The sequence below is a fragment of the Eublepharis macularius genome, chromosome 4, assembly GCF_028583425.1.
Source record: "Eublepharis macularius isolate TG4126 chromosome 4, MPM_Emac_v1.0, whole genome shotgun sequence".
Classification (NCBI taxonomy): domain Eukaryota; kingdom Metazoa; phylum Chordata; class Lepidosauria; order Squamata; family Eublepharidae; genus Eublepharis; species Eublepharis macularius.
Window position 1 is genome coordinate 16751350 of NC_072793.1, and position 22533 is coordinate 16773882.

General features: G+C 43.6%; 1 protein-coding gene across 5 annotated transcripts in view; it reads left to right on the top strand.

The window, feature by feature from the left end:
- Window positions 1-22533, top strand: part of LOC129327284 (ATP-binding cassette sub-family A member 9-like) — a 130750-nt gene that overhangs the window by 106809 nt on the left and 1408 nt on the right. For 4 of the 5 annotated variants that reach the window (XM_054975786.1, XM_054975785.1, XM_054975788.1 and 1 more), the window contains 12 exons: window positions 2449-2540; window positions 4109-4232; window positions 6283-6409; window positions 9584-9675; window positions 10834-11015; window positions 11608-11683; window positions 13082-13176; window positions 14982-15101; window positions 15248-15283; window positions 19352-19492; window positions 21358-21437; window positions 22019-22074. In XM_054975786.1, the coding sequence (XP_054831761.1) occupies window positions 2449-2540; window positions 4109-4232; window positions 6283-6409; window positions 9584-9675; window positions 10834-11015; window positions 11608-11683; window positions 13082-13176; window positions 14982-15101; window positions 15248-15283; window positions 19352-19492; window positions 21358-21437; window positions 22019-22074 (1221 nt within the window). The remainder of the gene's footprint in view (window positions 1-2448; window positions 2541-4108; window positions 4233-6282; window positions 6410-9583; window positions 9676-10833; window positions 11016-11607; window positions 11684-13081; window positions 13177-14981; window positions 15102-15247; window positions 15284-19351; window positions 19493-21357; window positions 21438-22018; window positions 22075-22533) is intronic. The other variant, XM_054975787.1, reaches the window with a different exon arrangement.

Below are 22533 nucleotides of genomic sequence, written 5' to 3' on the forward strand. Positions count from 1 at the left end.
CTGTTATTTATTTATTCAGAAAAAAACTTACGCTGCTGCCTCTTCAGGAACCTGTCCGAGGTGGCTTAAAAATGTGAAAAGACTGAAAGAAAAAAATGATAGAGAGAAATTTCCTCCTTTTTCATAATACTACACCTTGAGATCATCCACTGAAAATAAGGGCCAAACTACAAGTGACAAATGACACTTGAACAGCAAGTGTATCCCTCCCTTTTCACTTGCCCTCCACTTGCTCTTCACTCAATCCACTTGCCGCTCAAGTGTCATTTGTCACTTGTAGCTTGGCTCTAAGTGACAATAAATTTATGACAAAGGATTTCTTCGTGAAACATACAACTAAAGTATAGAATCTGCCGCCTCAAGAAATGGTGATGGCAATTGGCTTATAGTGTTTTAAAGGCAGCTTAAATAAATTCACAAAAGATAGGTCTACCAACGACTATTAACCAGTGTTCAAGTGGTTAATAGGGCCTGGGACAAATTGGTCCAGGTTTTCTTTCTACCATGGAAGTTTACCAGGTGGAGTTTGATCTCTCACACTTTCTCGGCCTGACCCTATCCCGCAGGGTTGTTGTGAGTCCAGAGCAGAGGAGGGGAAAGCGATGACATCAAGGGGGAAAGCAAAAAGTAAATGGAATGTCCATGTTTAGAAGCATTATTTATGATAGAATACCACTTGGCTGAGGAGCATTTGTGGGCTTCCCTGAAGCTCAATAAAATTGTAAATAGGATACTGCACTAGAGGAGACTTTGCTCTGGTCTACAAGACCTGCTCTTATCTTCTTAATAATAGTTGCCACCCTCAGTTCACATACTTACAGCTTTGTAGAACACGGTAATAGGTCAATGTAGGCTGTTGGTATAACAGCCCAGGTATATGCTACTAATATAGTTTCCTAATTTGCCTTGATACACCATTGCAAAGTCACAAACAATGATATCATAAATACCTTTTGTTGGCATCCTGGCTTTTTAAATGTAGTCATTTGTCCCATTTTAGGGTTAATGTTCACCATCTTTAATGTTCAGGAATAGTACTGAATGTATTACAGTGAACTAGTGTAGCATCAGAGAAAACTATTCTAGAAAGTGGATGAAGGATTGCACCACATGTTCGTCTATGGTAGCTCGGGCTATACCTTATACTCAGGGCTTTTTTCTGGGAAAAGAGGTGGTGGAACTCAGTGGGTTGCCAGCACAGGACCACACAATGACGTCACTTTGGGTCATCTGGAACAAGGGGGAAGTTTTTTAAAGTTTAAATTGCCCTTGGCGAAAATAGTCACATGGCTGGTGGCCACACTCCTGATCTCCAGACAGAGAGGGGTTTAGATTGCCCTCTGCGCCACTGGAGCAGCTCAGGGGGAATCTAAACTCCCGTCTTTCTGGAGATAAGGGGGCGTGGCCATCAGCCATGTGACCATTTTAAAGAGGTGCCGGAACTTTGTTCCACCATGTTCCAGCTGAAAAAAAAGCCCTGCTTATACTCGTATTTGCAATAGAATTGTGAGTGATGTAAACCACAGCTTGGGTCAGTCTGGGAGCCAAGCTACAAGTGATGCCTGACACAGGTTGGACACTTGTCAGCTTCCCTCAAGTTTTGATGGGAAATGTAGGCATCCTGGTTTTACAGTGTGGCTCTCCATTACAGCTGCAAGACCAGGACTTCTACATTTCCCATCAAAACTTGAGGGAAGCTGACAAGTGTCCAACCTGTGTCAGGCATCACTTGTAGCTTGGCTCACAGCTTCTAGGAGCTCTCTCAGCCCCACCCACCTCACAGGGTGATCATTGTTGTGGGGATAAAAATAGCATACTTTGTAGACTGCTCTGAGTGGGTGTTAAGTTGCCCTGAAGAGCGGTATATAAATCAAATGTTGTTGTTGTAATATTGGTGTTAGAAAGAAAAAAGGGTTCAGCTATTTTATAACTGGAAAAGTATCAAACTGGGAAATGAAATTAAATGAGTATTATAAATACTCATAATTTTTAACCTATTTTCTGCCTGTTACTCTCCTCGCTCCACATTACCTCCACAATTATTTTAATTAATTTAGTGATGGTCTGAGAGAGGTATTAGGGAATAGTCTGTAAATGTTTATATGCTAAATAGCACAGCCTTGCGACTTAAGTCCATGTTAGTTACTAGCACACAGTTTATTAGTCTATGGGCATCTGTCTATGTTATATGTGGTCCTAATGAACAAAGGTGAGTGAGCTTTTGCAGTGTTTAATTACCTGATCGCCTGGAGGCAGTTCTTACTCACCAGAGCTGATCATTTCAGGGGCTGGGTGTTGAGTAGCACAAAAAGGGTCGATACTGAATTATCTAGCATTTAATCACAAAACTGGGGGAATTTAACCAAACAGAGAATTAAAATGCAGTAACATACATGGATTATCAATCTGTATAGTTAGTAAAGTAATTATCTTTCTGTTTTTCTTTAGCCTTTCTTCCATAGCATAATTTTCATTTTTTTATTGCGCTGTTTGGAGATGAAATACGGCAGCCCAATTATGAGAAGAGATCCTGTCTTTAGGTTTGTACACATAGATTGAAATGGCTCTGGGCAAACATGGTTTTCCTTTTTTCCCCTCGAAGCATTGATGTGCAGTGCTAAAATGCATCATTTTGATGGCAATGGAATTTTCTACTTTAAAAATTGCCCGTTTTCCTATTTCCCATATTTTAACAATCACGGTTCGTATTTCCAATGGAAACTTTTCTTCTGATCTTGTCCAGAGTGAATGAGAGACATTTCATGACATGTTTGAATCTGGAGGGGCATTTTCGAATCTTCAGTCATCCCAACCACAGATGTTTCCTGAGGTTCAATTATAGCCAGGTCCAGGGCTTTTTTTCAGCTAGAATGAGGTGGAACAGAGTTCTGGAATCTCTTGAAAATGGTCACGTGGCTGGTGGCCCTGCCCCCTGACCTCCAGACATAGGGGAGTTTAGATTGCCCTCCATGCCATGGGCCATGGCGTAGAGGGCAATCTAAACTCCCCTCTGTCTGGAGATCAGGGGGCGGGGCCACCAGTCATGTGACCATTTTCTCTGAGGGCAACCCACTGAGTTCCATCACCTCTTTTCCCAGAAAAAAAACCCTGGTCAGGTCCGGTATTATATTTAGGCACTAAACATGAGGGATTTTTAATCAAAAAATCCTCAATTAAAAAAAATGAAAGAATGTTGCCTTGGGGGGCATGCTACTTAGCAATGCCAATCAACAGTGTCAAAGCATGCAGTGCTGGCAAGAGAGAGAGAAGAAAGTGGCACCAGTGGTGGGAGAGAAAGCAGGAGAAGGGACAAGTAATGAGGCAGCAGGCAGGGGAGGAGGAAAGAGGAGGAGGAAGATGGAGGAAGCAGTGTCAGTGTGATTGGGAAGAAAGGAGGTGGTGGTAGCAGGGCGAGGGAGGATGGATGGAGGCAGCGAGAGGACAGGGAGAAGCTCAGTAATGGTAGTGATGAGGAGAAGGAAGGAGATGGTGGCAGACAGGTGGAGAATCTGCAAGGACTGATATTCCCTCTCCTTCATGATTTTTAGTCACTGCTCACCCTATGGTCTCAAAGCGACTTACAACATTTAACTCTATATTAAATCAAAAAACAGCATAAGAAGAAATAATAACAATGAAATTAAATATTGCAGTTTGTGGTCATCTCACAGACGGCTGCACTCCTAAGAACAAAAAGAGTCCAGTAGCACCTTTAAGACTAACCAATTTTATTGTAGCATAAGCTTTCGAGAATCAAGTTCTCTTGATTCTCGAAAGCTTATGCTACAATAAAATTGGTTAGTCTTAAAGGTGCTACTGGACTCTTTTTGATTTTGCTACCACAGACTAACACGGCTAACTCCTCTGCATCTACTCCTAAGAACATTTTCCTGAGAGTAGTCCCATTGAGTGAAATGAGAGTTACTTCCAAGTAGACCTGCTTAAGAGGATTGCTCTCGATATCTGACAGAGGGACTTCCTGAAATTTTAATTTGCCTGTTGGTCCAGATCCTAGCATTGTTGTGCACAGTTTGCTGCACTCCTTTTTGCAAACAATCCCTTGGTCCACAGTGTTCTGTAATCTCTCTGTGACGCTTTTGATTTCTAGGATTTCTCCACAGAGCAAGAGCAGCCGGAAGAATCCTGAAGAAGCGAGTGAAGATGATGACAGAGATGTTCAAGATGAAAGGGCGAGAGTGCAAAATGCAATGGCTTCACCAGATCAGGAAGAGGTAAAACATATTGCTCTGGTGTTTATTTCAGAGATTTGCTCTTCGGATCATTAGATACAATCCATGCGTTTTCTGTTAACATGTCTCTTTTTTGGCTCTGTAAAATAGATGGAGAGAAGAGAGAAGTCACATTATATTCAAATAAATAGCTGATAAGAGCACGAAGGCTGTTCTCCTTATTGTTTCTTCCCATTAATAAGGAAATCTCTTGCCAAGCTACCAGAGCCAAAAGAGTAATACTTTTTTTTTAGGTTTGTAGTAGCAAATAAATAGATATGTAGAGATCACCTACAGATATTTTAAAATGTTAAAAATGTAGTTTCGAAATAGGAGATGATGTTCTTCTGAGTACAAAAAGTAAGACCCTTGGCAGGCAAACAGGGTCAGGGCAATTAAATTTCATCAGTCTCTTCAATTTCTCTACCATATAAACCTCTCGTAATTATAGGGTACTTAAACTGATGAAAAGAAAATGCAGGGCTTTTTTTCAGGGGGAACGCGGGGGAACGGAGTTCCGGAACCTCTTGAAAACAGTCACATGGCTGGTGGCCCCGCCCCCCTGATCTCCAGACAGAGGGCAATTGAAACTCCCCTCTGTCTGGAGGTCAGGGGGCGGGGCCACCAGCCAGGTGACCATTTCCTCCGAGGGCAAACCACTGAGTTCCACCACCTCTTTTCCCAGAAAAAAAGCCCTGAGAAAATGTATGTAATAACTTTTACTGAGTCTAGCTTAAATGACAAAAAACATTGTGCAAGCTTTCTGATTGTTCAGAACATTTCATCAGGCAAATGTTACACAAATCAAAAGTCAACGAAAAAAGGAAATGTTCCAGATCCAGATCTTAAGACCCTATCATGCCAGCATTTGATGTTGGGTGCTGGCAGGTTTGCAGTCTCTAGTTTGAGTGCTATATGTGTTACACATTACAGAACTTGCATCTTGTTTGGCAAAACAGGCCCAACAAGGTTCAAAGTTGTCCACAACTTTTAGTTAAAATAATGTTGTGAGGCTCACAAGCCATATTTACTTAGGTTCCAGGAGCATGGGGAGGGGATGCCCAGCCCACCCAAACTCTGCACAAGTCAGGGGAGGGGGACACCCAGCCTGCCCGAGCCTGCATCAGGTGCGAGAAGTAAGGCAGCCACACTCAAATAAACAGGCAGATGTTCAACAGAAAAGGTTTATTTATTAACAAAGGAATAAAAGACAAGCATACAGAAAACTACTCACAGCATACATGCACAGCTAATTAAAAAAAACAAAGAGGAAATGGGAAAGCAGTTTCAGGGGAAGGGCAATATGTATCAGTCTTGGAGAGGAAGAGGTCCACGGAGGCAGCAGTACAATGACAGATAGAGGAGACAACTCAGACATAGCTGAGGGTGCGTGTATGGATCCAGAACACACACACATTGAGCACATGGCTGGAAAGTCCAATTATAGGGCAAAGCATTCCCTGGGGCAGTGCTGACATCTTGCTCCCAAAAACAATAGTTTGATGGCTGTCATCGGAGGTTGGACAATAAATTTAGAAAGTTGTGATATGATTATCTGTGATGGATTATAGGTAAAAAATATTGCTTGAGGACCTTCTAAGCACCAGGTGGGAAAGCTACCTGGTTTGCTGAATAGCTTGATTAAGTTAGATAGGTAAGGGGGAAGTACGGAAGGGCGTTGATGAGATGAACTCAGGAGCCTCTTGGAAGACCTCATTGTTTTAACTCTTTGCATTTCTCCGGGGCATAGAGGGGGCCACCAGACAATCAGCTGCCTGTGACTCATGTTCTGGTAGTTTTCCAGCTCCAGCTGGGCTGGCATCCGCCCTGGCTCAGGCAGTGCCTTGTGCTTATGGCACATGAGGAAGGGGTTTGTGACATTTCACATCCATAAGCTGCCCTTTCCGGCATGAAAAGGAGTCTGACTGCTAAAAAAACAGTGTAGGGCCATGAATGAGTCAGCTGAACAGAGTGCCTTGAATAAGAGGAGGAGTGTCCAAGAAGGTTTATATGTATATATAACCTAAACAAGCTTCTTCTTCTTCTTACTTAGAAACCGGTCATTATTGTCCACAACCTGCGCAAGGAATACAAAAGCAAAAAGGCTTGTTCCTGTTTGAAGAAGAACAATGAGCAAAAGAAAGCAGCCACCAGAAATGTCTCTTTTTGTGTTAAAAAAGGTTCGCTAACAAAAGTTTTTACTGTATTATAACGTTTCTTAACCTTTTCAACATAAAAATGACTTTTACTTAGTATTTATTTCCAAAAATAGTTGATGTTTGCAGAAAACATTTACTTTCTTTGTGGTCTCTGTGCATTTTGAACTGCAGTGAACATTATCTAAAAAAGGATAGATTTATTTATTTATTTATATTTCAATTTATATACCGCCCATCCCCAGGGGCTCTGGGTGGTGAACAGTTTAAAATCAATAAATATAATAATATACTGCTTAGTAGTTTTGAATCCAGAGTTTCCAGACAAACTGTTTGCCATTATTGGTGTTTTCTGGGGGAATGTTGTTGGTTCAGATCTAATCTGTTTGTTTGTTTTTTTCCATGATCATGAATTTCAGCCCCGTTTTTTGTAATGAGAACTTCAAGGCACTTCAGGGCACCTCCTTCTGCAGTTAATGTCACCAAGGTGCATATTTCCCCCATGTTATTCAATAGTACTTACTCCCAGGGAAGTGTCTTTAGGATTGCAGGCTATGATTGAAGTCTACAGAGCACTTGTACCCCACCCAGTGACACTTTTCCTCACAGCAAGTGACTGATGCAGGGGTCATTTCGTAGAAAAAGAGTGGGAGGAACTCATTAGCATAACTCATTCGCATATGACACACCCCTTGACATCACCGGAAGTGTGTCATTAGCATAACTGATTTGCTTATGCCAAACCTTCTGACATCACCTATCCTGGCTGTTTTGGACCCAATCCTGACCATTCAGGGCTGAAATTGGGCCCAAAATGGCAAATAGGGGCTGAAAATGGCTGAAAAGGGGCCCAAAATGGTCAGGATCGGGCCACTGCTGAGCAGAAGAGTGACCCACCACCCATCAGAGGCCCGATATGGGCCATTTCGGCCCCAATCCGGGCCAAAATGGGCCCAAAATGGCTGAGAGTCAGGTGGGCAGGGCCACCTGTCATGTGACCTCTTTGGGGAACTGCTGGAAGTGTGTTCCTGTGTGTTTCCCCTCAAAATGAGCCCTCCCCTGATGGGAGTGTAAGAGACAGGCCAGCGCCTGGGCAGCACCGCAAGAGATCTACCCTTGCAAGGACCTGATTAGCAGGGAGAAAATGCCATTGTTGAGGTAGAGCCGAAAAGAAAAGACGCACTCATGCCCATTGCACACACTCCATTGCCTGCCTAGCACCAAATTTTGGGGATGACTAAAAAAACTTTAGTGAAATACTTTGTCTTTTGGAACAAGTGAGATGCTTTTAAAAATGAGTTTTTACTCACTGAAAATATATAGCATGAACATTTATATGGAATACAAATTACAAGATAAGGATAATTCCTATGTATGCCATATATATATTCAATATATTTAATGGATATATTTGTTGTTTAAATGTGACTAATGTTGCTGACAATATGCTCTAATGTGTTTGATCATGTACGATTTTCAATGTTTTAAATTTTAACTTGCTAACCAAAAATGCTGTTAGTCCTCCTGTTTCTATCTATTCAGAATCCTACTCAGGTCTATTCAGTAGGGCTTACTCCCAGGAAAGTTTTCTCAGGGTTGCAGTCTGCGGTATAGTGGTTAGTGTGTTGGATAAGGATCTGGGGGACCTAGGTTTGAATCCCCACTCTGGGGGGACTTTGGGAAAATCACACTCACTGAAGCTGAACTGACCTCATCAGTTTGTTGTTATGATAAATAGAGGAGAGGAGAACTGCCTGTTTGTCTCCTTGGCTCCAAGATGCTATATGCTGCCTAGCGCTGCTGTAGAACAGCATGTGGGTGGTGCACAAAGCATCAGCATTCCTGTTGGCCATGGCAGTGGCACTCCTAGCTTCCTTTGCCACACAGCATCATTTGGGAAAGTGTGTACAGGCAATAGGGGCAGCTGTGACTGCAGGTAGTGGGAGAGCTCACGAGTGGGGCAAAGGATGGATGTATGGGCAGGTGGGGACGTGTGGGTGGGAAGCCAAGAACTGGAGTCTAGAAGTGGGCTTAAGCCCCCTCCCAAAAGCCAGGAGCCAGTTCTGCTGCCAAGAATTGGCCATTTCATTGGATCCCAATTAGAGATGGGCACGAACCGGGGGAAAAACGAACCATGCAGTTCGTGGTTTGTCACATTTCATGAACCATGAACTTTCACGAACCTGCCCTGGTTCGTGAGCCAGTTTGTTTCATGAAAATGTCACATCCAGGTCAGCAAATCATCACTTCCAGGTCAACAGAAGGTCACTTCCAGCCAGCAGAAGGCCACTTCCGGTCAGCAGAAGGACTGCAGGAAGTCCATCCCCTGTTGCCTAGGAAACTGATTGATCAGTGCCAGGCTGTCTGCAGTGAAGAACCAAAAAATAAACCAAATGAACCAGCCTAAAGTTGTAGCAGTTCGTCAGAAACCACAAACCAGCCTCAGTTCGTTATGAACTTTGGTTCATATTTTGGTTTGTGCCCATCTTTAATCCCAATGGTACTTTATTGAACATTACTTTGTTCATTTCCTATCAGAAAGTGAAACCATTTTCTTTTCTTGCAAAATCTTATATTGTAAAATTGTCCTCTTGATAAAGGAACTGCCCCTTCTTTCTTGGTATTCCTTTCAATTATGTTTTATTAGACTCAAAAATCCTAGACACAAGTCAAAGGTGCACATATATGTGCACAACATAGGTGCATCCCTTATTTCATGGTAGCAGTGAAATGAGTTAGAACAGGGATGGGTTTTTAGTTCAAAAGCTAGAACAGAACTAAACTGTTCCTGTTTGGAATTATGTTTGCTAAATGGCATTGTTAATTTTGCTATAGAACTTACATAGTGTTTTGTGTCCCTCTGCATTCTTTGTGTTTCTTTCCTTGTACTCTTTTGAACCTTAAATGTACTCTCTCTGTTTTTATTCCGTTGCACTATGATTGCTATTATCTTTTGATTTTTATGTACTCTTTATTTGAAACACCTATTGATGAAACAAGTTTCCTTTCCTTTTCTTAATAAAAAATAGCATTGGTAGTCATTGACGCATCTGATTTAAATCTTCAGCATACAATTCCTTTTACATACATTGCCAGCTCTGTTTTAATTGTTTCCCTTTGTATTTATGGATGCAGGCATGCTTGGGTGCAGCGTCCTGCAGTTCTTACTTTTGAAAAATGCATGTATCTTTGTTCCAGGAGAAGTCTGGGGACTGTTGGGGCCCAATGGGGCTGGTAAAAGTACAACAATCAGTATGATTACGGGAGACACAGAACTGACTGCTGGACAGGTACCATTGGCCTCTATAAAACAAATGAGAGTAAAGTTTGTGATATTTACAGTGCAATCCTATGCAGAGTTACTCCAGTCTAAGCCCATTGAAGTCAATGGCCTTAGACTGGAGTAACTCTCCATAGGATTGCACTGTTATTCTTCATTCACTGTGTAAATGTGTCCTGCATTCTCTGACACAGCATAAATTTTCCTAGCAACCCAAATACATTTTAACCTCTACAGGTATCTGCTCTGTCTATAGGTTTTCTCCTGACACCTGCCTAATCGTAAACCATTTCAACGGTATTTCTCCCCACCTCTTTTAGATAATGTCTCTTTCCCCAACCAATCGAAGTCCAACCAATTGTTCCTTGCCTTAGCAACTGGAATACTTATTGCAACCTTGTACATTACAAGACTGTTATCCTTGACCTCTCCATTTTACTGGGACTATGTGGGGCTGTTAATCATCCCACATAGTTAATCTCCAGGACCGGATCAAGGGGGGGTGGGGGGGTAGTCTGCCCCTGGTGCTGCCAAAGAGGGGGTGCCAGGTGCAGCTGCCAGCCACTGGGAGCGCGCCAGCAGCAGCGTGGGTGGCTGAGCGGCCGCCTGCACCGTTTGCCTGCCCCACAGGACAGGGAGCATGTGGCAAGCTGGCCGCCCCCTCAGCCTGGCAGGTGAATGGCACAGAGAGCTGGGAGGCTGCCTGCACCACTCTCCTGCCCCACTGAGGGGGTGGCCAACTTGCTGTGCGCTCCCTGTCCTGCTGGGCAAGTGAGTGGCATGGAGGGCTGGGAGGCCGCCTGCACCATTCTCCTGCCCCAGAGGCCAGGGAGCGCATGGCAAGCTGGCCGCCCCCTCAGCGGGGCAGGCGAGTGGCGCGGATGGCCTCCCAGCCGCCAGCGCTGCCACCGCTCTGCTGATGGCACGCCTGCCCTGCGTGATGATATCATGTGACATCATCACACAGCACTGGGAGCATGCGTGCTGCACGCAAGGGCAGCCAGACTTGGGTTGTCCTGGGCACCAGGAACCCTAGATCCGGCCCTGTTAATCTCCCAGTTAATCATCCCACATTTGATTCTCCACTGTGCACTCTTATGAATTTTTAAAAGTTGCATTTGTGCTGAACAAGTTTAAAGAGGATCATAACACCAAATATTTTGAATAGGTGCTGATAAAAAAGGCCAATGCAGCCACATCATTTGCAAAAGAAGAAAACAGTACAGGTTTTCTTGGCTACTGTCCTCAGGAGAATGCCCTTTGGTCCAACCTGACCATGAGAGAACATCTGGAGATTTATGCAGCTGTGAAAGGGATAAGGAAAGATGCTGCTGCTGTTGCCATCAACAGGTATGAGGAGCCAATGGTCCTCCTTATAGGATTTATGTGAGAGCTACGGGATACTGAGAATAAAATCTCTTACTTCCCCCTTTCCAAATTTGCTAGATTAGGAAAGCCAGTCATAGAAGTTCTTACATATTTAAACATTAGCTCTTATGCATTTTCAGTTGGATAGTACTGTAACGTAACATAAAAATAGCAATATTTAGAAAACAATGGGAGAACTTTTTGTTTCTGAAGGCACTCTCTTGCTGTCCTCAGATCACCATTCTTCAGCAAAAGAAGTTGAAAGGGAGACCATGGCATAAAATTTCTGAATTGGGATTTATCAGTGTTGATCACAACATAAACTGAGCAAGGCATTTTTCTCCCGTAGAAAAGTCCATGAAAGTTTATGCTACAATAAATCTGTTCGTTTTTAAGATGCCGTAAGTTTTCTTTTATTGCTGTGGCAACAGACTAACATGCCTATCCTTTTGGAGTTTGCATCCAAAGTTATTGAAGCATCCCTGAAATTTTGTTGGAATATTGTGGGTTTTTTAAAATTTTCACATAGAAGGGATCAGTTTAAGAATAAACCATATGCTGTTTTTTCTTTCAGAATTGTGCAAGTGCTCGAACTCCAAGAGCATTTGAAAAAGGCAACCAAGACACTAGCTGCAGGATTAAGTAGGAAGGTACATTTCATTAATCTTGAAACTCTCAGCCAAGTTTTAATGTTAACCAGGGCTTTTTTTCAGCAGGAACATGGTGGAACGGAGTTCCGGAACCTCTTGAAAATGGTCACATGGCTGGTGGCCCCGCCCCCTGATCTCCAGACAGAGGGGAGTTTAGATTGCCTTCTGCGCCGACGAGTGGTGCGGAGGGCAATCTAAACTTGCCTCTGTCTGGAGATCAGGGGGCGGGGCCACTGGCCATGTGACCATTTTCCCCAAGGGTGATTTAAACTTTAAAAAACTCCCCCCCTTGTTCCAGCTGACCCAAAGTGATGTCATTGTGCGGTCCTGAGTTCCACCACCTCTTTTCCCAGAAAAAAAGCCCTGTACCCAATACAATATTTACCTTGGGATTCTAAAGAGAATTACACCTCTCTAAGTCCATTGAACTTAATGGGCTTAGAAGGGTTTAACTCTCCTCAGGATTGCATTGATAATTACTTCCAGCATTAATATGTATGTATGTATTTTATTGTAACAGTCCTTAGACCAGCTATACATAATAAAATCAAAGCATAAAACAAGATAAAATACATTGTTTAAAATTCATATACTTCAAATAATAATATGCATTCTGTAAAAGAGTAATGCATTGTGGAATAAAACAAATATCTGACATTCTAATTCTTTGCTATAAGAATGCAACAGAGCTTAGGAAGAGTTTTAAATAATTATAGGTGTACATTCACCCTGTCCGATTACAGGGAACATTTATAATAGGGAGCCAGTCTAGTGTAGTGGCAAGCATTAGGTTGGAATACCGGAAACCTATTGGGTGTCCCTAGGAAAATAATTTTTTTTCAAACTAATCTACATTACAAGGTTTTGTTTGTTTACTTGCTTACTTTATTTAAACCCCACCTTGCTCCCCAGTTGGGATCCAAAGCAGCTTAAATAGTTTTCTCCTCCATTTTTCCCTCACAACAAACTTGTGAAGTAGGATAAGAATAATTGACTGGCCCACAGACACTTAGCAAGGTTTCATGGCAGAATGGGGATTTGAACCTGGGAATCCCGGATCCTAGTCTAGCACTCTAACCACTATACTACACTACTTCTCTCTGGGTTGTTGAGAGAATAGAATGTGATAGTCCTCCTTTCTCCATCATGAACCCCTTGGAAGAAAGTTGGATAATAAATGAAATGCATTATAAATGTGTCTAGCTGGCCAGTTTGTCTAGCTTAAGGTTGGAGTATTTTAGCTTGTTCTCACCCATACTTGGGTAAATACATTTCCAGGGCTTCTGCATCTGGGCAGCTGCCATTGCAAACACACTATCTGTCCAGGAGTATTCTCTCTCTCTCTCTCTCTCTCTCTCTCTCTCTCTCAAAGATCAAATTTATCTTCCTCCATTTTAGTTATGCTTTGCTCTGAGTGTGCTGGGTAATCCAACTGTGATGCTGTTAGATGAACCAACAACAGGAATGGATCCCAGAGGAAAACGTCAGGTGTGGTGAGTGTTTAAAATTGGCTTTGTAAATTGACAGCGAGTAGCATACCATTCGTGCTTAATACATACCCGGGCTAATATTCCAGCACATAAATAAATAATTGGAACTGCGCAGTGTTTTTCTGAAAAATCAGATACTTTTACTACTTTGACTAAAAAGGTTTCCGTATCATTAAGTGACCTTAATCTCCCGCACATTATGGAGTGTTCAGAAACTGTAGAATATGAAGGAAGAAAATGTTGTCCTATCAGAACTAGTTAGGCAAATTATAGCTGCGGTGGCGTGACAAGTGTACAGAAGATGATGGAAAGAGCCAGCGTGTATAGCTGAGTCTCAGGTGACTGGGGAGAAGCAGAATTTGGGGGGCAGAGCCCTCTGTGATGCAAGAAATGGAAGTCAGAACTGAGTATAGGAACTGAGAAGTGAAGACCACAAAACTGGGTGCAAGGCACAAAGACGAGCCAACAGGGATAATTTGGTGGCAGTTAGCATTTAAATATTTCATCTACAACAACAATATGCCTAAAACTAGCTCTGGAATGCAATTCTTAAATGTATGTCAATTCTGAGATCAGAATTTCAAACATTTTTTTCTGCTGCAGAAGATCTTAAACCTATACATTAATACTTGCTATAGCATGATTCGCAAATGTTTTATTCTGTAAGTCTCTTAAATCCTCAGACGTTTCATTCTAGAAGTGTCTTGTTGACTACTGCAGACACAATATTATTTAGTTCATTCGTTACAAATTTATATCCTGCCTTACTGCTCAGTCAGGGTCAACAAGACAGGTTAAAACACAACATTATGAAAAGAACATCATAAAACAAATTAAAACGAAAGCTAAAATAAAAAGCACAGAAAACGGTAATTAAAACCATAGGACAGGAATGAGGGCTCATTGACTGAATGCCAGATGGAAAAGTCTTTACCTGCCGGCAGAAGACAATGACGAAAGGGGACAAATGAGCATCCCGGGTGGGAAATTTCCTTCGTCTCAGTGCCGCAACTGAAAAGGCCCTGTGTTGGTTTGCCACCTCCTTAAGCACCTAAAGCAGGGCCTTGGCTCAGAGCATGGCCTTAGTGGTACAAACTGTAGAGGTTGAGAAGGTGGGCCTGTGGCTCACTTCCTTGAGAAAGAGGCGCAGATCGGGTCACCATCCTCAAGGTGGAAGGCAGGAGTTCTTCTGGGACCTCGGTCTTCCCCAAGCACCATCCCTGAATGTCTTGGAATTTCCCAAGCTGGAGTTGGAAACCGTAGGTGCAGGCCTAATCCCTTCCATTCGCCTTATGGAGCCTTTTTCATGTTATTCTCTCTCTTACAGCTTCTTTGGCATCTTTCCCTCTCTCCCTGCAGGAACTCCTCTGTCTGGTGCCTCTTCTGCTGTAGTTGTTTCTGGAGTGCCTTTTTCTTGTTTGCACTGCTCTCAGGCAAGGAGTGCTCCATTCTTCTAACATCTGCCTCTCATGCTGCATCCTGAATAAAACAAGTTCATAACAACAACAACATTCGATTTATATACCAGCCTTCAGGACAACTTAATGCCCACTCAGAGCAGTTTACAAAGTACGCCATTATTATCCCCACAACAAAACACCCTGTGAGGTGGGTGAGGCTGAGAGAGCTCCTAGAAGCTGAGACTGACCCAAGGTCACTCAGCAGGCTTCGAGTGGGGAATCAAACCCAGTTCTCCAGATTAGAATCCCGCACTCTTAACCATGACACCTACTAACAAACTAGGGGGAATAGGCAAGTTTGTCTATCACAACATTCCTTTCCTATAATAAATTGTATGTTATTTGCAGGAAAGTAATCCATTCCTTACTGAAGGGCAAAGACCAAGGAGCCATTTTGACAACCCACAATATGGAAGAAGCTGAGGCGATGTGTGACCGAGTAGCTATCATGGTGTCTGGGCTGCTCAGGTAGGCTTCATCGTACATCAAATTTAACAGGACAGGGTGCCAAGGGACAAATAACATGCTGGTGGGGGGCAAAGGCTGCTTCAGAGCTTAATTTCCATCTCATAATAAAAACAAATGTACATTGGGATTATAATTCTCTGTTTCAGATGTCTAAAGGAGAAACAAAGCTCAAAATACTTCAGGTTAGAGTATCACAGGAGTTTCTTTGGTACACTCAAGTCTCCTTGAATCTGGTCAGCAAAAGTAACTCTAAATTTATTTCTGGTGCCAAGGATTGTGCATATTTGCCATTTTGTCCCTTTGCTCAGTTCCTTTCTGCTGATTTATTAGAAAATAAATTTTAAACTTTAAAATATCATTAGCAGTGGCAGCTACAGCAGAGGGAACCGTCATGTAAGAAGGTCTTTTTTTCATCTGTGCATGACTCTGAGGCTAATATTTGCTTTGCTGAAGTGTAGGAAGAAACTGATAGGTAATTTTCTCAATGTAACTTGCTCCCACTCCCATTGCACAAGAATAGCACAGGGGAAATGGACTAAAACCTTTTCTGCCTCAGTTCTGCTCCAATCCCCGGGTGGTGTTGCTGCCCCCACCCCAGAGCACCTGCAGCTCCTTTAAAGTTAAAATTAGAATATTAGGCAATCCAGTCACAGACACTGTTTGTTGCATGTAGCTGGGCCCTTTTGTGAGGTGTACTAAGACTCCCGCCTTGGCTGCAGGAAGCAGAATCTGGGAGGGGGGGGCAGTAATAAGGTAAGGTGGTGTGTGTATGATTATATGTGAAAAGCATAAAAGAAGAGTAACAACTATCTAAGCAGCACAATAAATAACTTGCCCCAGTACACATGTTTAGAGAGGAAGGGTAGGAAAGTGTTTTGAAAAATGTTTGAGTCTGTTTAAATGAGATCATTTAAATGCCTCAAAGTTTCAAACATTGACACTTTGGTTGCATTCTTTTATCTGCCTCTCACCTGAAATTATGAAAATACAAATAGAACTTTTCCCCCTCAAGGTCTTTTGCTTTACCCCTGAATGATAGTCCATTGTCGTGTCCTCTATGGGAGCTGGAACATGTAAATGTTCACTACAGAAAGTTCCTTCATTTTTAGTGTGGCTTTGAAAAATACTAATACAGGGTTCTTCCTTTCACCTTCTCCTCTGCCCCTCGTATCCTTACAAAGGTCATGGCAATAGTGGTGAGAAAAAGGCTGTTCCATTTTTCTCTATCTTGATGACTGGCTGCTAGTGGGCCAGACCAGAGAATCCCTGTCTCAGCGCACATCTCTGGTTCTTGCAGTCCTCCATCAGCTGGGCCTGAGGGTCAATGTGCAAAAGTCATCTTTGGTCCCCCGCAGAGGGGGACATTTCTGGGGGCAGTCCTAGACTCCTCACTAGCTTTGGCCTTCCCTATCCCAGAAAGGATAGGGAAATTTCTCCACACTCTGAACAACGTCCTTTCACACAGGCACCAAAGTGCAAAACAAATTCAAAGACTGTTAGATTTTATGGCCTTTTTGACTGATAGTGCCGTTCGCCAGGCTGAGGCTTCATCCACTGCGGAACTGGTCCATCCAAGTTCCCCATGCACTGCCAGAACCTGTACAAGTGGTTCTTGGTTCCAAGGCTCACCCACAGGCCCCTGACTTGGTGGAGCAAAACACAGGGACACCCTTCAGTTCCTCCCCAGTTCATGTTTCAATCTTCACAAATGCTTCCCTGTTGGGAGGGGGGGGCATGTTCCCCATTCCTTCAAATGATACAGAGAGTCTGTCACACACACTTGATGTCAAACAGGCTTTGTGCTTCTACTTGCGACAGAACAGCTCCTTTCTAAAAGGATTCTAATTTATTTGACTCATTTAAAGGGTCCAAAAATGGTCTGAAGGTCACCTCACAGACTATTTCAAATTGGATAGTTTGTCTCGTTAAGGATTGTTATCATCAATCTAAGCAACCATGTCCATTGCAAGTTACAGCGCACTCTACAAGGGTGCAGTCCATGTTGTCAGCCTTCAATTTCGGCATCCCTATAGTAGAACTGTATAAGGTGGCCACCTGGTCTTAACCATCCACATTCCTTCATTCAATTATGCAATTGACGTAGACTCCAGAAGGGATGCAACTGTCGGCAAGGCAGTCCTGAAGAGTCTTCTCTGTTGAAGAGCTACATGCCCAAGTTAGCTTGCTAATCTCCCATGTGGGACTGAACCGAAGACACACTGATGAAAACAGGGTTGCACTTACCTGTAACTATTGTTCATCGAGTGTTCTTCTATGTAGGCACACATTGCTCCCTCCTTCCCCGCCGTGTGCTCTTTATTATTTTTATTTTCCTTCTACACCAGCGGCTTAGAGAACTGAGAGCCAAGTTACAAGTGACTTTTTTCACGTGGAGAACACTTGATGGTGTTCCAGAGAAAGCCAGTGGCAGCAGCAGCTTTTGCAAATCGTTTCCTCCAGTCACAAGCCTGCTGGACAAGAGGACTCCCAATGGTCATTTGGGGGAGGGCAGCTGCACCTTTCTCCCTGAGCATCCTGCTGTTGGCTTTCTCCAGAGTGGCTCCCCGGGAGCAAGACGCCCAGGGAGAAGTTGCAGCTGCCCACCCCCAAACGAGCATTGAGAGCAGGCTTGTGTCTGCAGGAACGATTTGCAAAAGATGTTGCTGCCACTGGCTTTCTCTGGTTCTTCAGGCAGCGATTCTAACAGTGGGGGGGAAGGACACTTGGACTTCAGTTCCCAGGAAAACTTGCAAAAACGATCAAGTGTTCTCCACGTGAAAAAAGTCACTTGTAGCTTGGCTTTGAGAGAGGAAGCCACTCGCTCTGCCTTTCATAGCTTTGCCTTGGAGAAAAGCACATGAAAAGGCAAGGCAAGAGTCTCGCTCCTTTAGGAGCTTTAGAACATTCGTGGCTGGCTGCGCATGTGCAGTTCCCATGTGTACCTGCACAGAAGAATACTTGATGAACAACAGTTACAGGTAAGTGCAACCCTGTTTTCCTCAATACATACAACAAAACTTGGGTCCAGACTCTTAACTCAGAACCAAGCTACAAGTGATGCCTTACACAAGTTGGACATTTGTCAGCTTCCCTCAAGTTTTGATGGGAAATGTAGGCATCCTGGTTTTACAACTTGGCTCTCCATTACAGCTGCAAGACCAGGATACCTACATTTCCCATCAAAACTTGAGGGAAGCTGACAAGTGTCCAACCTGTGTCAGGCATCACTTGTAGCTTGGCTCTCAGATCATCTTATGCATCTGTGCCCACAGTTCTGGATTAGATCCTACACCTCCAGGAATCTAGTTAGGGCTTCTCCTCATTAAGAGTTCATTAGGCAACTGCTTCTGCCTTTCATGTAACACTTGGTAGTCAACCATTGCTCTCTCATCATCTCATGAAAAGTATTTGAGAGGTGTAACAATTTACAATCACCCTCATTCTTTCCTCTGTCTCTTCTTGGAGCCTATTTCTGATCTTCTTTAAATTGTCAGGCAAGCCATATGAACCATATGATCCAAAAGGTTCTTTCAGCCACACCTGGAATACTTAGCAAACAACAAGAAAAAAATATCACCCTGTGGGTTGTTAATTATATAAGTGGAGAAGAGGGGGAAATGTACTGAGCCCCCGAGGTTATATAAATATTTATAAAGCAATGATCACATGTACATGAGAGCAGAGAGTAATACAAAACACAGAAAATATTACCCAGAAAAACATTGAACAATGTACAAGGACATTGATAATAATGCACAAAACCCACAACCGTTCGTGCACAGAACTCAGTGGTAACATTCATGATAAAGCACCAATAACACAGTAAAAGGTAAAGGTAGTCCCCTGTGCAAGCACCGAGTCATTACTGACCCATGGAGGGATGTCGCATCACGACATTTTCTTAGCAGACTTTTTACGGGGTGGTTTGCCATTGCCTTCCCCAGTCATCTACACTTTACCCCCAGGAAACTGGGTACTCATTTTACCAACCTCGGAAGGATGGAAGGCTGAGTCAACCTTGAGCTGGCTATTTGAACCCGGCTTCCGCCAGGATCGAACTCAGGTCGTGAGCAGAGCTTGGGCTGCAATACTGCTGCTTACCACTCTGCACCACGGGGCTCTGTATATGCAGATTATATACAGCAGATTATATAAGCAGTCAGAGCCCGCAGCAGTCTCCAAGGTGAGACAAACCACGAGTCATTGCAGTCTGTGGCCATTTGTCGTATATTGACTCTCCTTTTCTGTAGGTGCCTTGGCTCCATTCAGTACCTGAAGAGCAAATTTGGCAAAAACTATTTGCTGCAAATAAAAGTAAAGGGAGTGGAGCAAGGGGATCTTGTGAACGCGGAAATTCTGCGGATCTTTCCACAGGCGGCTCGTCAAGAAAGGTAACTTGCCAAATTTGTCTATAGCTTGCTAAAGAATTTCTTGCATTATTTTAGATAGGAGAATTCCTTCAAATAGTACAGTTGATGGTCCTAAGATAGCAGAAATGAAATCAGACAATTTACAGGCGAGGTAAGGGTTCTGCGTATCTGGAGGGGGTGCCTGGGCAAACAGAAAAATATAATTTTGTAAATTAAAAAAAATACCAAAAGGCCCAACCAATACAAAACATACTTATTGCTTTGTAGGAATTACAGAGTACTGACGGAAGTCTTTCAGCTAGATGAAAGTGTGGGGAGGCTTCTTGTCAGCTCTTCGGGACTCTGATTTATTTAGGAATGAAAGAGATATAGTGAAAGGATTAATTAAGTGGAACAGCATTTCTGTGGTTTTAATTAAAGGACTCTGTGCTTTGAAGGGGTGACGCTCCTGGTAGCATATAGTATCCTATGATGGGTCTGTGTGAAATAAGGGGTAGGATATATGCCACGAGGCACGTGATCTTTCCACCTCCATCTCAACCACTCCTCTCCCTCTGAACATCCTCACTCACCTCTTCCCACCCAGGTTCAGTGCTAGATGAGTAGGAAACTATATATTGAGCCTGAAAGTTTAGCAGTGCTGCATTATGAAGGGAGAGGAGAATTCCCTAATTATTTATACTGCCCTCCCCTGCAATTTCTTATAGGCCCCCAGCTCATATTTTTCTTATTCCATTTGCCTCCTATTTTCTTTTCTCGAGCTTTTTGAACAGAGGTGGTGAACAAGATTGGGAAATAATACACATTTTTTCTTTCTTTACCCGATTCTCTTTATCACAGTTACTTAGGAGAACATTTAGAGCTGGAAGTGATACATGCTGGAAGTTTAACTAGGGTTCTTGGGACCTTCATACACACGGCTGTGTGAAGGGCAGACATTGGTGGTTATTCAGTTCCTTGCGTTCTGATGTTTGCTTTGGTTTGGATATGTAAAAAAAAACTTCAGTTAGAAAAATCATAGATTCCTTGTAATCCACTTGTTGTTTTGCCACCACAGTTGGAATGAAGAGGCAGACACATAATTGGGAACTAATGGGCCACTTTATTAACGTAACAGCAGTTTGTTTATTAACAAACATGGCAGGGGCCTAAACTAGCAGTACAGGTCGGGCCATGGGGTCACTCCTGGACCACCGCCCCAACCTGTCTGGGTAAGTCACCCACTGCTCTGGGTGCAAGCTGTCCATTGTATGGCTGGGACCCGGCCTGGCCATGCTAAGTGGTTCACCCTTTAAAGCTCCCTCACCCTGCCGTAAAGCTGTGGGGGGAGACTGGCTTGTCCAGGGGTTCCCCACCAGGGAGTCTGTCCTCGCAACTGGACCATAAAGCAGCCAGCCGCTCCTGACAGACCCCAGTTTCCCCGCCAATGGGGATATGCCAAGGGTGCTCACCAGCCCACTCCTTTCCCCCTAGCTTCTCGCCTGCCCCCACGGGGAGTCAACCCACCAAGCCAATTACCTCCCCAAAACTAACAGTGCAAGGCAGGCAAAAACCTCCTCTCCCACAGGCCAATTCAAGGAGAAGGAGAAAAAATCCCTACCTGGCGCCAACAACAGGTGACCGGCTGCTCCTGCACTGAAATAGGGTGAGGTGGGTGGTCGAGCACAAGGCGCAACTGGGCTATCGGGGGGCAGAGCAGCCTGAAAAGGCATACAGGCGCCACCCTCCAACACATACTTGGATGCCCGGGAAAGCGCCTGTCTGCCTCCATCCTGCCATGGAGGCAAATCACGGCGCCCGGCTTCAGGGCGGCTGTTGCCACCCATCAGGAGTGCCACATTCTGTAAGAGTGCTAATTGCTAAATGTGTTTTTTCCTTCCTCTTAGGATACCCACTTTGTTGGTCTACAAAATACCCATGGATGATGCACTGCCACTATCAAAAGCCTTCTCCCTGCTAGAGAAAGGTAGATACATGAAACCTGGTTCTAATGATCCTTCCTGACCATGAGGGACATCATGTGTTTCCTCCTCACCCCCTGGGTGAACTTGCCTTGTCACTGCTATCTGGAAGGTCATACACGGGCATAAGCTTTTAAGAGGATAGGTTGGATCTACACGAAATTTTCCACCAAGAGAAGATCTTGTCCTTTCCCCCGTTCTTCTACAGATCTTCCTGAAGTCATTCCTCAGGGCCCCTTATCCCCAGGAGCAGCATTTTATGAATATCAGCAGGCCACAGTGGGAGGGGGAGGCAGGAAAGTTCATTTCTTCCGATTGAAAATTTAGTCTGGATCTAACAAAGTTTATGCACATAAATTTCACTATGCACAGGCCCAAACTACAACAGAAACCAGCTGTGTGATTTGGGTCCATGCTGTATTGCCTTTTGTCTTTTGTCTGTGTACATCCTGTTCACATGAGTGTGTGTTTATAGCTGAGCATCACGTGCTCATTGAGCGTACCGGGTGGAAGGTGCAGTCCTGCTCATCAACTAATAGTCCAACTGGCTGTAGAACTTAATTAGTTTAACCTTCTATCCATACAGCTAAACGGACCTTCAGTCTGGAGGAGTACAGCTTTTCTCTGAACACTTTGGAACAGGTAACATGATTTAAAAGTACAATAACAGGTCATCATTTACAGTAGGAATCAGCTATTTCATATCCCTAATGGGAAGGGTTAATCTAGGTGGAGGATATCTCCATTCACCACAACCTAGCTTCCAGGTGTACAACCTCTGCTTTATCAAGAATTAAGTGCAACAGGGATCTGTGAACATAGTTAATTAGTGCTGGATCTCTACATCCAGTACTATGAGTTGTGCCTATATTGCCAAGCAGGTGATTGGCATAATTGTTTTTTATAGATCATGAGTTGAATCTAGTGATCCATAGGCACAAGGTCTGTGGATTGTTCCTTTCCCTCCCTGAGGGCCAATCTATACATTACACAGGTCCCAACCCCTGGCCAGTGACACCATTTGAACTGACTAAAATCCTGATTGTGCTTGTGATGTGGTAGCGCCATGTGGACTTGTTTCCTCCCCCCAAGCCTTTTCAA